Raw genomic sequence first — 14,009 nt, forward strand, 5'->3', positions numbered from 1 at the left:
GAAATTAATTAATTTCTGTTTGAGTAACGCCAATTAGCAAATATTCGATCCAAATTGAGTACGATAACAAATTATCGGTTTTGTAAAGTTGATCGAAAGTGATCAAAAGCAGGAAAGTTAGACTGCCACATGAAAATGATGGTTAGGTGGAAATTTTGCCTTGTAATAGGCCACTTATTGACTCCTTTCAAAGTAGCGTGAGGGAATTTAACATGTATAGAATTACAAATGCAACGAAATAGCATCTTCTAGATAATGTAAATAGGATTAATTATTACATTTAGTCAAAAGAAGCAGGTACGAAGCAATCGACAGCACTATGTATTCAGTTCTAGATACGGTGACCTTTAGATGTTTACACCTATTCATTTGGCCACTGATATATGGTTGTCTCATTGACAATATACCACATCTGCTTATTTGTTTTAGAATGATTTGTGAAATGCTTTGTGTGCAATTGTAAATCTATCATATATGTCATTGTATGTAGCAGTTATTAAACTAAGGTTGCAACTCCCGTAGGCAATGATGACAGTTTCGATATTATACGTATGTTTTTTTTTGGTTTTAAGTTAGCTCCTAAACGTTTTATATTTTAGACAGTCCAATGTTTTGTTCGTGAGTCTAAATGATGAAGGTTATTCCGGAAACCCGTGTTGTGTACACGAAAACTGGTATAAAACGTTTTTATCCTGATTTACTTGTAATTAAGGTGGATCATCGGTATAGATTTCCTCATATAGAATTTTCTTATTCTTTGACGGAATGTAGATGTTATGATGCTATTTTCAAAAATATAATAAAAAATGAGGATCACCGTACAACTTTTCAATTAATTGCCCACATTTGCATAGATTATTCACAAAAAGAAATCTATGAGATAGAATTTTGAATTAAATATGAAAAGATAGGTTTTATAGTATGCTTTAAGAAAATAAAAAGGAAATATGGTGTTACCAAACTTGTTTTCTTGCTACAATCAAAAAATGAAAATTTCATTAAAATTCTTTATAAAAAAATATTTTACTGTTTAGGTTATCTCCTCTTTAATGATTAAGTTGAAAAATTGACTCGAACAATCATAAATGTTAGACATTTGTTAAAACAGTTTGAATAATGCAATCTCTTATTTTTCTTTATCTAAATAAACAATATTACACATTTATTGCCAATCTGTCTCAAAATTTGCAGATCTAAGCAAAGAACTAGACTGATTGTGTACTGCTTTTTTAACAATGATCCAAGATGATGGTATACAGTTAATCTACCTTAATTATGAAATTCTTCTGTTATTGTGAACATTTGGTGTATACTAGTATTCGGTAATATCATTTTGTATCCAACCCTAAGCAAGAAGGATTAAAACCGTTTCAGACCAATGTTTAAACAATAAGAAAATGCATGTACCAAGTCAGGAATATGACAGTTGTTTTCTGTTCGTTTGATGTGTTTGAGCTTTTGGTTTTGCCCTTTGATAAAGGACATTCTGTTTTGAATTTTCCCCGGAGTTCGGTATTTTTGTTATTTTACTTTTTGCAAACATTCCTTGACCTAACCCAGGATAGTTAATTGAAATACAACAGTACATTTCATAATCGTGTTACCTAGTGTTTTGTTACGACTCTTGAAATCAATAATGCCATTACAAAATAAGTTCTATCAATGCATTTCAAGAATTCATATGAAAAAAATCAAAATACTCTCCGTCTGTTTAAGGCGAAGAAGATATGAATGAAATGGTTGAAATACATGTACAATACATTGTATGGAATTCTCTTATCAATGGCCTATCTCCTAAAATCTTGACAAAAGAGTATGTATCAATAGCTTTAATGCTATAATAAATTAAATTGACGTATTCGTGTTTCATTACACACAAGAGAAAAGTTTGATGATGCAGTCATACTTTATAAGTAATACATTTAACTGATGTCTATTTTTTTATGATACATATAAGCTTTTAAATGATTAATAAACTATTTGTTGTCTTATTTCTCATTTTTTTTATGTCTTTGTTTAATGCCATGGTAACGTAATTGAGGTCAGGAGCGGGAGATTTATTGCAAGCATTCAATTCAGGTTCACAAGGAAATTGTGTTGTAGCCTTGTATCATTATATCTACATATTTATAGATATGGATAGTCATGAAAAGGCTACCTCCGAAAATGAACAGAATACATCCTGAAATAAACTAGAATCAGGGTAATTGTTTGAATTGTTTTTTTTTAATCTAATTTTATTTTCGACAAGTATGTTTGAATGCGTTATTGTTTTAGAATAGGTGACTGATTTTATTACCTGCTGAAATGCAAGAGAACTCGTACCCCAAATAGCTGAGCCGTAATTGATGACTGACCAAACCAAAGTGTCAAACAATTTGGTGAAAATATTGTGTTGGAAGCCACATTTTACAATAAGAAGGCCTAATGCTCGACTTTCTGACTTTGCAACTGCCTTTGGCCATAATTTTATCATCTAAAAATTCATTTAATAAAATCCGAAATATTGATAGCTAGAAACATAATTAATGACTTCACCATTTATATTAAAAACAAAATATGATTTTATCACAGAGGGATTTCTAAAATGCATGATTTACTTAAATGAACTTTTAAACATTCATTATTACGTCATACACCTAATACATCAATCAATTTCTGCATATCTTCTGTATTTTCAGACAATAATACAAGATCATCTGCATATAACAAAATAGCAACCGTTTCACTGTCAATGTCTATACCAACATTTAATTCTTTTATATCATCAATTAACTTCTTAATGAAAATATTAAACATAACTGTGGATAAAACACATTCTTGCTTCAAACCAGTATTAACACTAAACCAATCAATAGTGTTACCGTTCACACAAACACAGCATTCTATATTTGAATGAATAGCTTGGAAAGAAAACATAAACTTTGTATTAATACCTATATCATTTAATGACCTGTCAGTTATCTTTATTGTTAGAATTACAAATTATTATAATATTTTTTTTCATTTAAAACATGTTTAAAACTACTAATCTGTGTAAATTTTAATTGCCCTCAATATAAATGTCTAAAAATAATCCTTTTTTTCTACAAAATTGCATCGTTTTAATATCGTATTACAATTGTGTCTAAAGTACCAAATGGAAATGCAGTGACTCTCTGTTACATTGTTCCAACCATACAGATTAGATCATTTCTGACATAAGAATAAATAAATTAAACAAAATAGCTGGATAATCCGACATAAATTCTAAATTTGTGAGGGACATTCTGTCACAAAAGTATGAAAAAATATCTTACAAAATTTAACGTAATACATTATTTAATGTTTGAACCGATGCAAATGTTTTAATTCAATTTGACCTTTACAAAGAAATGCATTTTAACCAATGGAGAGAATAATTGTGGTCTGAGGCCATATGTAACATAATGAAAATAATGATTGATTATGTAACAGACGATAGAAGCACATTAGCCAATTAACCGCTATTTGAAACAGACAGTTCTTGTCTAATCGCAGATCGTGACAATATACAAATTCACTTCCAGGAAGAGAGATACGTTTCCTATCATCAATATTTAAGTTCACGCATGGAGTATCGACAAATAGGAATTAAGCAGCTGTCATTAATCTAACTTCTTATTTTTCATCTTTTCTATCATCCTTTGCAACATGGTGTCTTTCAAAGAATTTTAAAGTTACGTCAACGATGTTTTTCTAACATTAATATAAAAATCAGGAGGAAATGTATTTCAATGAAAACTTGTAAGCTAAAGGGAAAACACGAATTGTACAATCAAACATGCAGTAAGTATACTGTTTTATTTATTCATAATTTTGATAGTTCCGGGAGGATTTATTCACAATTTTGATAGTCCCTGGATGATTTAGAGTTTAACATATATACTAAGCCTTTTCTACATCATGAATAGATTACCTAAGCTGTATTTGGCAAAACTTTTAGAGATTTTTGGTCCTCAATGCTCTTCAACTTCGTACTTTATTTGGCCTTTTTAACTTTTTTTTTATTCGAGCGTCACTGATGAGTCTTTTGTAGACTTAACGCGCGTCTGGCGCAAATACAAAATTTCAATCCTGATATCTATGATGAGTTTATATAGTAATACCATTTATTATTTATTGTTGGTGAATGCATATTGACCCCCTCCCCCCCCGCCTGTCCTGTAGATGTCGTTTTTTATTATTTTTATCGTTAGGTTGATGTCTAATCGACACATTTTCTGAGCTTCTTTTATTCATATTACGCTTTAGTATGAAAATACTGGATAAGAGGTTAGTCGTCGAAAAGTCACACAATCTTATATGGGTTGAATGAGTGTGGTTTAAACGTTAATGATATATGCATCTAACACCAGAATTTTACTAACATACACTGGTGTATTAATTGTGAACTGAAACGGCCACTCTGATTTTAACAGCTCGTAAAAGACTGAAAAATAAACATTTAAGTAATTTTTAGTCTTTCAGTCCTAACCAATACAGTAAATTCAGTATTGGTTAGACAATTCGCTTGAATTCAATTAGAACCGTTCTTCGGTTTGCCCGTTTCTTACCCTTTTGTTTCCGGAATTAAAAAAAGTGGTACCGCATGACCATATCTTCTGAAATTTAAACTCGCTGTAATGTTATTAAGAATATAAATACTGACCAGATTTGATTTTAACAGTGTTTGGCATTTACCATACAAGTATTATACCCTTAGTTATCATAAAATTCCAGGGGTGTTTTGTAAAGGGGGTTAAAATTAGTATATCGCTAGACAACATCTTTTCAAAATTTAGACAAATGTCATGAACCATATCAAACTGGTGAAAGTTCATTTGTTATGATTTTTACATCTACCTCCAAATATTTATCCTCCTTTATTATCTTACAAATTGGAATTTTGTGGTCTAGCCCAATGTTATCAACCATAAGAATTTTGAACATCGGGAAAATAAAGTACAGTTGAGTTCGATGAATTGATATTTTAACAGACACTCGGTGATCACATGAGAACACCTTCTAGTCGACTTGTTTTTGTATTCCTAGGATAATTTAAACAGAATCTTGTAAAAGACAAATTCAAAAAGCATCTTGAAAAGTTATTTTATTTCACTGTCATATATATTGAGAATGACCCGTCACTCAGAAACCCACATTTCAGTGAAGTGATTGTATCTCACATATCAAAATGAAAGTATGAAAAGGGATACTAGCTACCGAAACTAAAAGGTTTTCTTCTTGTCTTGGTCTTTTCCTGGATATTGACACAGATGGACGACTTCAAACTAGATTCTAAGCCAAACTGTCGTCTTCAAATTTCTCATCAGGAACATACCTTCTGTCCCATCGTATAGTGTATACATATCTCAATTAATACGTTGAGCTCGTGTATGGTCACACTATACAGACTTTATTTATACAGTGTTGCAATTATCACTATAACCCCTCCAATAGAGTTATGAGAAAAAAAGTCCGAAAACAGTTCATAATAATAATAACATTTTGTATCATATAAGGTAAAGGATCAATTCATCTGAAAAAAAAAATGTTATTAAATGTTGTTATTAATCACTTTTGATTTACCATCACACGTATTATTATGAAATTGAAAGTTCAGATTACTAGCGACATGATTTTGTGGTCTTCGATTTTTACAGATTTGTCTGAATTGTAAATATACCAGTTGTGTCCTTGGCCAGAATGTGACCTTTTTGATTGAGTGTGAATTTGCATTGCACGTGATGAATGAAAAGCAGAAGACGCGTACCCTGTCGATGCATTAGTCTGTTTCCGTTTGGAGGTCAAGCGATACCTTTAGTTTAAGTGTTTTACTTGATTTGTATCGTCCTTATAGTTTATAGAGATTTAAACTGCAGTAAACTGCTGTTGTCTCTAAATGAAATTTATTGTTTAAGAGGGATGACCTTCAATTATCTCTCAGAAAATATTTTATGATGATAACCAAGCATATAAACTAACCGAAATTTTTTAAAGACATTATCAACCTTGGCTTTGCCTCAGTTGACAATGTTTTCTCGGGGTAACAATCTGCTCTATCACCCTCTCAGCTATGTGTTATTTATATAGTGGTGTAAATGCAAAAGATGACAGTAATTCTAATACTGATAAGAAACTTAATCCTAAGCATGACAAATGTATAGTTAAAACAAAAGTATGTTCGGGTACAAATGAGTTATTTATGTTATGTTTATAGTTTAGGTGTACAAACGCGTTTTTGTTCATTCAAATTGTAAAATACTTGAAAATGTAGGACATATTTGACTAAGCAATTAACGTTTATGTGTTAATTCTAATCATGAAAAATCATTGTATTGATACAGTTATGAGCGTTTACATCTACCGGAAGTAGGCACTATAAGTTGAAGTGTCTCGCGTACAAAATTTTAATCCTTATATTTTTTTAAAGATACTAAACTTACAATTTTGCACGTCAGACGCGCGTTTTCGTCTAGAAAAGACCCATCCGTGACGCTTGAATCTAAGACGTTAACAGACCAAATAGATATTTCCTTTTATGTATTGAAGCGAGCACATTTTATTGAAAGTTGTGTTACGTTATGACATGAAATCCAGCACAACAGATGTCGCTCAGTCATCCCGTTAGAAGGATTTAATTTTTCGAAAAGGAAAACAAAACGTGTTTATCAATGATCAGATATTTTTTAATGGCATTTTCAAACGCACAGTAGAGGTAGGTAATTCGTGGTGTTAACTGATCATCATATTAAAAATGCAAATAATGGACAGTTTCGATAACTTTTCAATTTAAAACTTCCCATGTATCCTCTGCTTTACCGTATGGCGTTTACATACCTCAGTTAAAACGTTTCGCTCATGCATGTTCACACTATACCGACTTCTTTAACAAGAGAGTGCTCTATACACAGAAACCGCTCTAACATAGTACAATTACCCTGTCGACGCACCAGGTAACGCTCCTGTCGGTGTATATGCGATTCCATCAGTTTTCAGTTTGTGTATGTTTGTTACTTTGAATTGCCTTTTATTAATCAATTTACGATATTTGAACATCGATAAGATACTGTTGCTAAAGTTCGTACTCTGTTGAAGTTTTCCATTATTTTTGTTATATTTTCGTTGTGACAACGTTCAATGTAGTCTGCTTTAAAGGGACATTAGCTGTCAAATTCATGTTCACCGTTTTGACTCAAATTCTCATATTTGAATTATAACATACTAAAACATATATCCAAATTGTAAAAAAGTCTAAAATAAACAATATGCAATGCATGGACTCGATAATATATATCAGCATGTATAGTCGCCATCTAATTAACCATCGATATGTCCTCCGAAGACTGCCGACAGTCATATAACCAGATATAAACATAAATAGAAAAAGAAATAAATAGGGACCACGTGCAATTGGATTTTTCTAGGTATGTTTAATTTAATGTGAAAGGTTACAAAAGTATGCATATCATCGTTTTTACCTGTATAAGAATGATTATTTGTGGATAATATCAGTCAACGAAATGGTTCACCTTTGTTTCACTTTCAATGTTGACATTATTTTCCTTGCATTAGCTGAACACGTCTAATACATGCGTAACCCATCTCCAGCCAAAAGGGTTAAATTGAAGTTCACATGAATACGAATTCACACGAGGTCGAATCATTCACTTGCAAGTCAATAATACATCAGCGATGTGTTTGAGCTTATTTTGACAAAGGAGTAGGCCCGGTAAGACCCCTTTTTGGCCCCAAAATATAGCATTTTACCAATTTGTTAAAATGTAAATTTTTAGCTATTTATTGGAAAGAAGAATACTTCTGTTCCATAAACAGATAAATATGGGCTGTTTTTGACAATACAATGCACATGCATCATAAATTCATGCAATATTACTGAAACTCGACACAATTTTAGCATTTGTGCTAATTTTAAGACGGTTTTTGTCCAAAATGGAAGTGGCCGCATTTGTGTTCAGTCTTAATATTTAAATATATGTTGTATTTGATGATAATACATAACATATATAAAGGTTGAGACTGAACACGAATGCGGCCACTAACATTTTAGACAAAAACCATCTGAAAAGTGACGTTTTATGGCATATTTGATAGATTTTTCATAATTAAGCTTGAATTTGATCGTCTTTAATGACCAACTCAGTCCAAATCTTTTACATAAACTAATTGAATCGACTGAGGTAGACACTTAAGTGTTTAAAAAATGTCAAAAATCTTTCATTAGATGTACTTCGAATAGTAGGCCAAAACTAGCCCTTACCGGACCTTCTCCTTTAGGCTAAACTTACTGCTTATAACGAAATATTATTTCAAAATTCCGCTTTTATTAATACTTGAAACAAAAAAAAATTTACTTTAGATTTTCGTCTAAATCGTAGCTAATGCCCGTTTAATAGTTAAGTTAAACGATAGCATGATGTATATTTTAGTGCCTAAAATATTGGGATTTTTTTTTAACATGTTTTACTCTTTCGGCATTTTTTGTTAGTAATGGAAATAACATTAACGGTACCAATTATATTGCACCAGATGCACATTTGGACAATTTATATCTCTTCATTGACGATGTAAGCCAAAAACATTTGAATATACAAAATTTATTATGAATATTAAATAGGTGATGAAACCAGAAAGGTCCTTAAATGTAGCAAATCAGGACAAAAAATCAGAGCTATTAATTGTAGGGATATATTCGTTGATTTCAAATTATTCGCCAAATTCTATTTCAATAAGTGTCATATTCATTTTTTTATTTCATTTGCAAAAACCATCAACACATTTCTATTTCAATTAATTGCCCTGCACTTAATTAAATGTATGTGTATCCTCCCCTATGTGTGAAAATAACAGTATTCCGTTGTAACGCCTACTAAATTGATAAAATAATTTCAGTGACAAATTGTTATCACATCATTAGGTAAAATAGAAATTTGATTTTGCTTTACATTAATGGAAGGATCCTTTCACAAATAAAACAGGAAATACACTTTTGATTTGTTATCTTCAATTACTTTTTCAAATGACACAGGGAGTAGTTGTTCCATTACGTGATGTCAACTTTATTTCAACATCTGACTAGACAACTATGTAAACACTTCATTGTAAAATAGTTTGTTAAAACCATTGATCAATATTATCTTACGTTAGACGAAAACACACCTTTTAAATGTTACCGGAACCAACTCATTCATAAAAGTGATTTATACCATGTAAAATTATAATTGTATGTTATAATAAGGGAAACCTAAAAATAGTTCATCCTCTCATCATTATAAAATAATATTATGTTTCTACTTGATATAAACCCGAAAGTCAGCATCAAAGTGTCTTATTAAAGTATTCATTTGCAAGATGAATAATAAAAATCCGTTGTTGGATATATAATCAAAATATTCATTAGCAAGTTGAATAATAAAAATCAGTTGTTGGATATATAAGGATACATTACACAGGTAAGAGTTCAAATATTCTATGCTTTAAATCATTATTACTCAACACGAAAACAAAATCAATAACACAGTCAATCACAAAGACATCTGCATAGAACAGACTTCACAGGAAATTAAAACGTAGATAATACAAAATCCTATAAAGGGGAGGGGAATGTGGTGGAGGTTTTGGTGGTAGTGGGTAACCCTCAAAGTGTAATCCCAATTGTTGTGTATCACTTTCAATGGATATATAAAAGTTTCTTAACTTATTCACAACTTTCATAGACGTGTTGTATAGATAACTGTCTACTGTTGAGAACTGCAGGGTGTCTTTAAACTTATTTTGTCGTTGGAATGCTGTCTCATTGACACCAACCATATGTCTGCTTTTTCATATTGTTTCATGATTTTGTTGTTTTATCGAACTTTTATCTTTCAAATAGTCTATTAACGAGTATAGCAGTTATAGAAGATATTTATAATCATAGGGAATTTAAGAATTCTAATAACGAACTGTTTGGCAAGACATTGCCAACCACTGAGAAGGAAGCCATGGAAGCCATATTACTAGTATTGTTTTTTAAGTACTTTTACGGTCACAAGTAATCTCATGTTACACGAAGGTTAATTGTATGACAAGTAAAAAGACACCAAGGGACAATCAAAGTTATTAATCAAAGAAGTATAAAACAGCTCAATAATTCAAGACAAACTCAAAGGGGCTAATGTCAATCCACAATACAAAAGAAAATTGAGGTGTAAGCAACAAGATCCAAAAACTTTGGATGAACTCATCTTAGTTTCATCAATGTAAACAAACATCGGTACTGACTTTGAACTATTAGGTCCGAGGACACAGTTATCGGCCTTTGATTTTCGTTGTCTGAAAATATAGTCCCTAGTGTGGACAGTGTATTATAACTTGCAAATTTTTTTCATACACTTTCCAAATTTATTTCTGAAATTATATTTTATGCATGAAGTATTAAGTAGGGGGATGAAATTACATGTTGAAAAAAGGATGATGAATTTTTAGGTAAAGTAGTGATTTGATCCAGTTGAAATAGGTCAAAAATTAGTATGTCTGAAGCTGTCAAACGAATTATAGACCCCATTAACATAGAATTGTCCATATTTTGAGTTAGAGCTGATAGACCTTTCTATAATTGTGATTAAATTTGTCCCAAAGGTAGTACAAGACACTGTAAAAAATCTTTTGGAGATAGAGCAGGTGCGATATTTTTAATTTGAATTTATTGTCTAATAGAAATGCACTACGAAATAACTGTGTTCGCGGGCATAAGAGATGAATCCAGTAAATAATTTATTCTGTACTTTGGCAACTTTCCTGCATATTTTGCTGGTATTAATTTGTCAAACTGAATAAAAGTAAAGGATTTACATCTTTATTTGATAGAAATTCGTTAAAAATGTCCCATTTTGGGCATTATATGGCCAAGTAAGCACTTTTAAGCAGTTTCCATTTTTATGCCAATGAGGCATGCTGACCTTCTATCTGATAGGTTTTATTATTTTGATATTTGTGTTTCTATGCTAAATGCAAGTTTCAGTGTCATATTTGTGAACTCTGAATCTAGAGAAAAGTTGATTATTACCGAAAAAATGTGCAAAAATGTGTTGTATTTAAGGTCCTGGTCGGACGGCCTGTTTGATGCATGTGAAATGTGAGGAGCTATGTACAAAAAGTTGAAGTTCATCATAAATATTTCACTAACTCTTTAGAATTTTTTATGCCCAAATCTTTATAGTTGAAATTGTTTGATTTAAACGGCAAAAATAAACATCCAAAGTTCCAAATTAAAATGGCCATAGTGTCTATATTATGTATCCTATCGCCATGAAACTTTGTCAATTGTCTTATAATTCCCTAAGCTAAGGTCATGCCAAGTATTATTAGAATTGGCCGAATCTTTCTATCCTATTAGGTCCCAGGACACAGTCATCGGCCTTTGATTTTCGTTGTCTAAATATATAGTCCATTGTGTGGGCAGTGTATAACTTTTTTCGTACACTTTCCAAATTTATTTCTTTATATTTTATGCGTGACATATTAAGTAGGGAGATGAAATTACATGTTAAATACATTTTGGTGATGCATTTTTAGGTAAAGTATTGATTTGATTGAGCTGATATAGGTAAAAAATCTGTATGTCTGTATGTCTGAAGCTGTCAAACTGAATTATAGACCCCCTTAACATAGAATTGTCCATATTTTGAGTTTGAGCTGATGGACTTTTCTATAATTTTGATATAGTTTGTCCCAAAGGAGTAGTACACTGTACTGTAAAAATCTTTTGGAGATAGAGCAGGTGCGATTTTTTTAATTTGAATTTATTGTCCAAAAGAAATGCACTACGAAATAGCTATGTTTTCGGGCCAATATTGCTGATTTTTCTCCTTATGTAGCTGGCATATCAAAAATGATTTATTTTGTAGTTGGTCAGTTTAGTTTTTGTTCAGGTAATTAATAATTTACGTGTTTACTTAATAGCTTCATAATGATACTTGTTATAGTTAATCAAAAGTAATTAACACCAATAGTCAATAATTGTTTTGTTCTATTTTTCAGATGGATTAACCCATGACCCTACATGATACAAAATGTTAATGAATATCACTGAAGTTTTGCCTCAGACCTCGGAAAACACATCCGAAGATGCCAAAGAGGTGAAGGACAACTCGAATCCTTTGTCGTATGCGGGTGTTATTATTATACCAGTGATTCTTATTGCTGTGATCGGAAATGCACTAACAATTTGTAGCTTTATACGAGATAAAGGATTACACAAAACATGCAATGTGTACATTTTAAATCTAGCGATAGCCGACTTTTTGATTGGGGCTATTACTATGCCAATATATTTAACATATACATTCGGAAATAACGTCTGGATATTCGGATACCACTTTTGTAAAGTGTTTCTATTATTTGATATGGCAACAGTAGAGGTCACGGCCATTTTAATGATTTTGATAAGCTACGACCGCCTGTCATTGCTCAGACATTGGTCAACTTATTACAAAACGCATTCGCCTCAAAAGGCATATCTAAAATGTGCTCTAGCATGGATTTTTGTTTTTGTTTTAAATGGTCCTGCAACAATAGGATGGGATATATGGACCGGAAATTCTACAGATCCAAACGACTGCGAAGCACAGTTTTACGATAACGTTGCATACATATCAATTATGACAACTGTACAATTTGTGATACCCCTAACGGCTCTTATAATTATTCACATATTTATAGTTTATGAAATAAGAAAACTAATACAAACTAGGGAACAACTTATCTCGACACATTCCGGTAGTATAGGATCTTCAGATTCTGTTGTGTGTTTGGAATTAAAAACTGATAGTTGTAAGACAAATTTACACAGAAGATCGACTGATATACACAAAGAAAATACTAAAAAAAGGAATGGAACAAAAGCTGCAAAGTCGCTTGCGATATTAACAATAGCATTTATAGTTTTATGGGCCCCTTATGGCATTATAATTGTGTTTCAGTCTATTTGTCCTACATGTATATGCGTTATATTGATTGAATCATGTACATGGGTACTATGGTTTAAATCTGCACTTAATCCATTTCTTTATGCCTATAACAGCAACCGCTTCAGAGAAAATTTCAAATACTTTCTTTGTTGTCGACGACGTCCTGGCTACAGAGCTAATTATTCATTCAACAGTTAATTGCAGATTACATTGTATTTTTATATAGATTTTAAAAATCATATACAGTCTTGAATAAAATATTTTGCGAAGATATTTGTGCAAGTATTATAATCTATTGGGCCTCGGTGGCCGAGTGGTACGTGTAGTCGAACTGCTATATCACTATGCTGTAAACACTGAGGTTGTGAGTCGCGCACGTGGCAGGTGCGCCCGACTCCAATCTAATATACTAAGATTGTTAGTTTTCCTACCGAAGGTCGTGGTTTTCTCCGGGCACTCCAGCTTCTTCCATCTATAGAAACTAACCACAAGAAAATTTCACAATAGTGCTAAAACTGGCGTTAAACACCAATCAGTCAATCAATCAATCAATCATTTAAAATCTAAATTACGAAATTGTTTGCATGTAAAACGGCTTTGAGAAATGTTTTTATCATATCAAAAGTATATGCATTTATAAAAAAAAAACTTAACTTTATTTCTATATATAAAATAAAACGAATTCAATAATATACCCGTTTTTTTGGCTTCCAAAGTAATGGGGAAAGCAATATTTCAAACCTGCACGCAACTTGACATGAAATGCAACAATTCTGTCAAATTTCGCCCTAAATTCCTATCTATGGTTGTATCGTCTTGATCAGCTGTTCACAAAATTCCCTATAACGGCTGTCTGACGTTAAAATCGTATATTATAATTTGTGTGTGTATTGAGACCAACAAACTAGAAAGCCGGATATACGAAAAGCCAGAAAAAAGACAACAAGATAAAACCTTAACATTTTTACTTTGCCTGTGAGAGATGCAGCTTTAGCTAAAACAATTTAAGGTGTTGGTTCACTAACTCATAGTTTTAGC

General features: G+C 31.7%; 1 protein-coding gene across 2 annotated transcripts in view; it reads left to right on the forward strand.

Annotated features, from left to right (window-relative positions):
• LOC127717501 (histamine H3 receptor-like) overlaps positions 1–13,244 on the forward strand; it is a 34,539-nt gene extending 21,295 nt beyond the window's left edge. The window contains exons 1-2 of one of the 2 annotated variants that reach the window (XM_052223182.1): positions 9,274–9,473; positions 12,043–13,244. In XM_052223182.1, the coding sequence (XP_052079142.1) occupies positions 12,075–13,169 (1,095 nt within the window). In that variant the 5' untranslated portion in view covers positions 9,274–9,473; positions 12,043–12,074 and the 3' untranslated portion in view covers positions 13,170–13,244. Of the gene's footprint in view, positions 1–9,273; positions 9,474–12,042 lie in introns of those variants that run through there. The other variant, XM_052223183.1, reaches the window with a different exon arrangement.
• Positions 13,245–14,009: the final 765 nt, after the last annotated feature.

The sequence above is a fragment of the Mytilus californianus genome, unplaced genomic scaffold (assembly GCF_021869535.1).
Source record: "Mytilus californianus isolate M0D057914Y unplaced genomic scaffold, xbMytCali1.0.p SCAF_10, whole genome shotgun sequence".
In the NCBI taxonomy this organism is placed as follows: domain Eukaryota; kingdom Metazoa; phylum Mollusca; class Bivalvia; order Mytilida; family Mytilidae; genus Mytilus; species Mytilus californianus.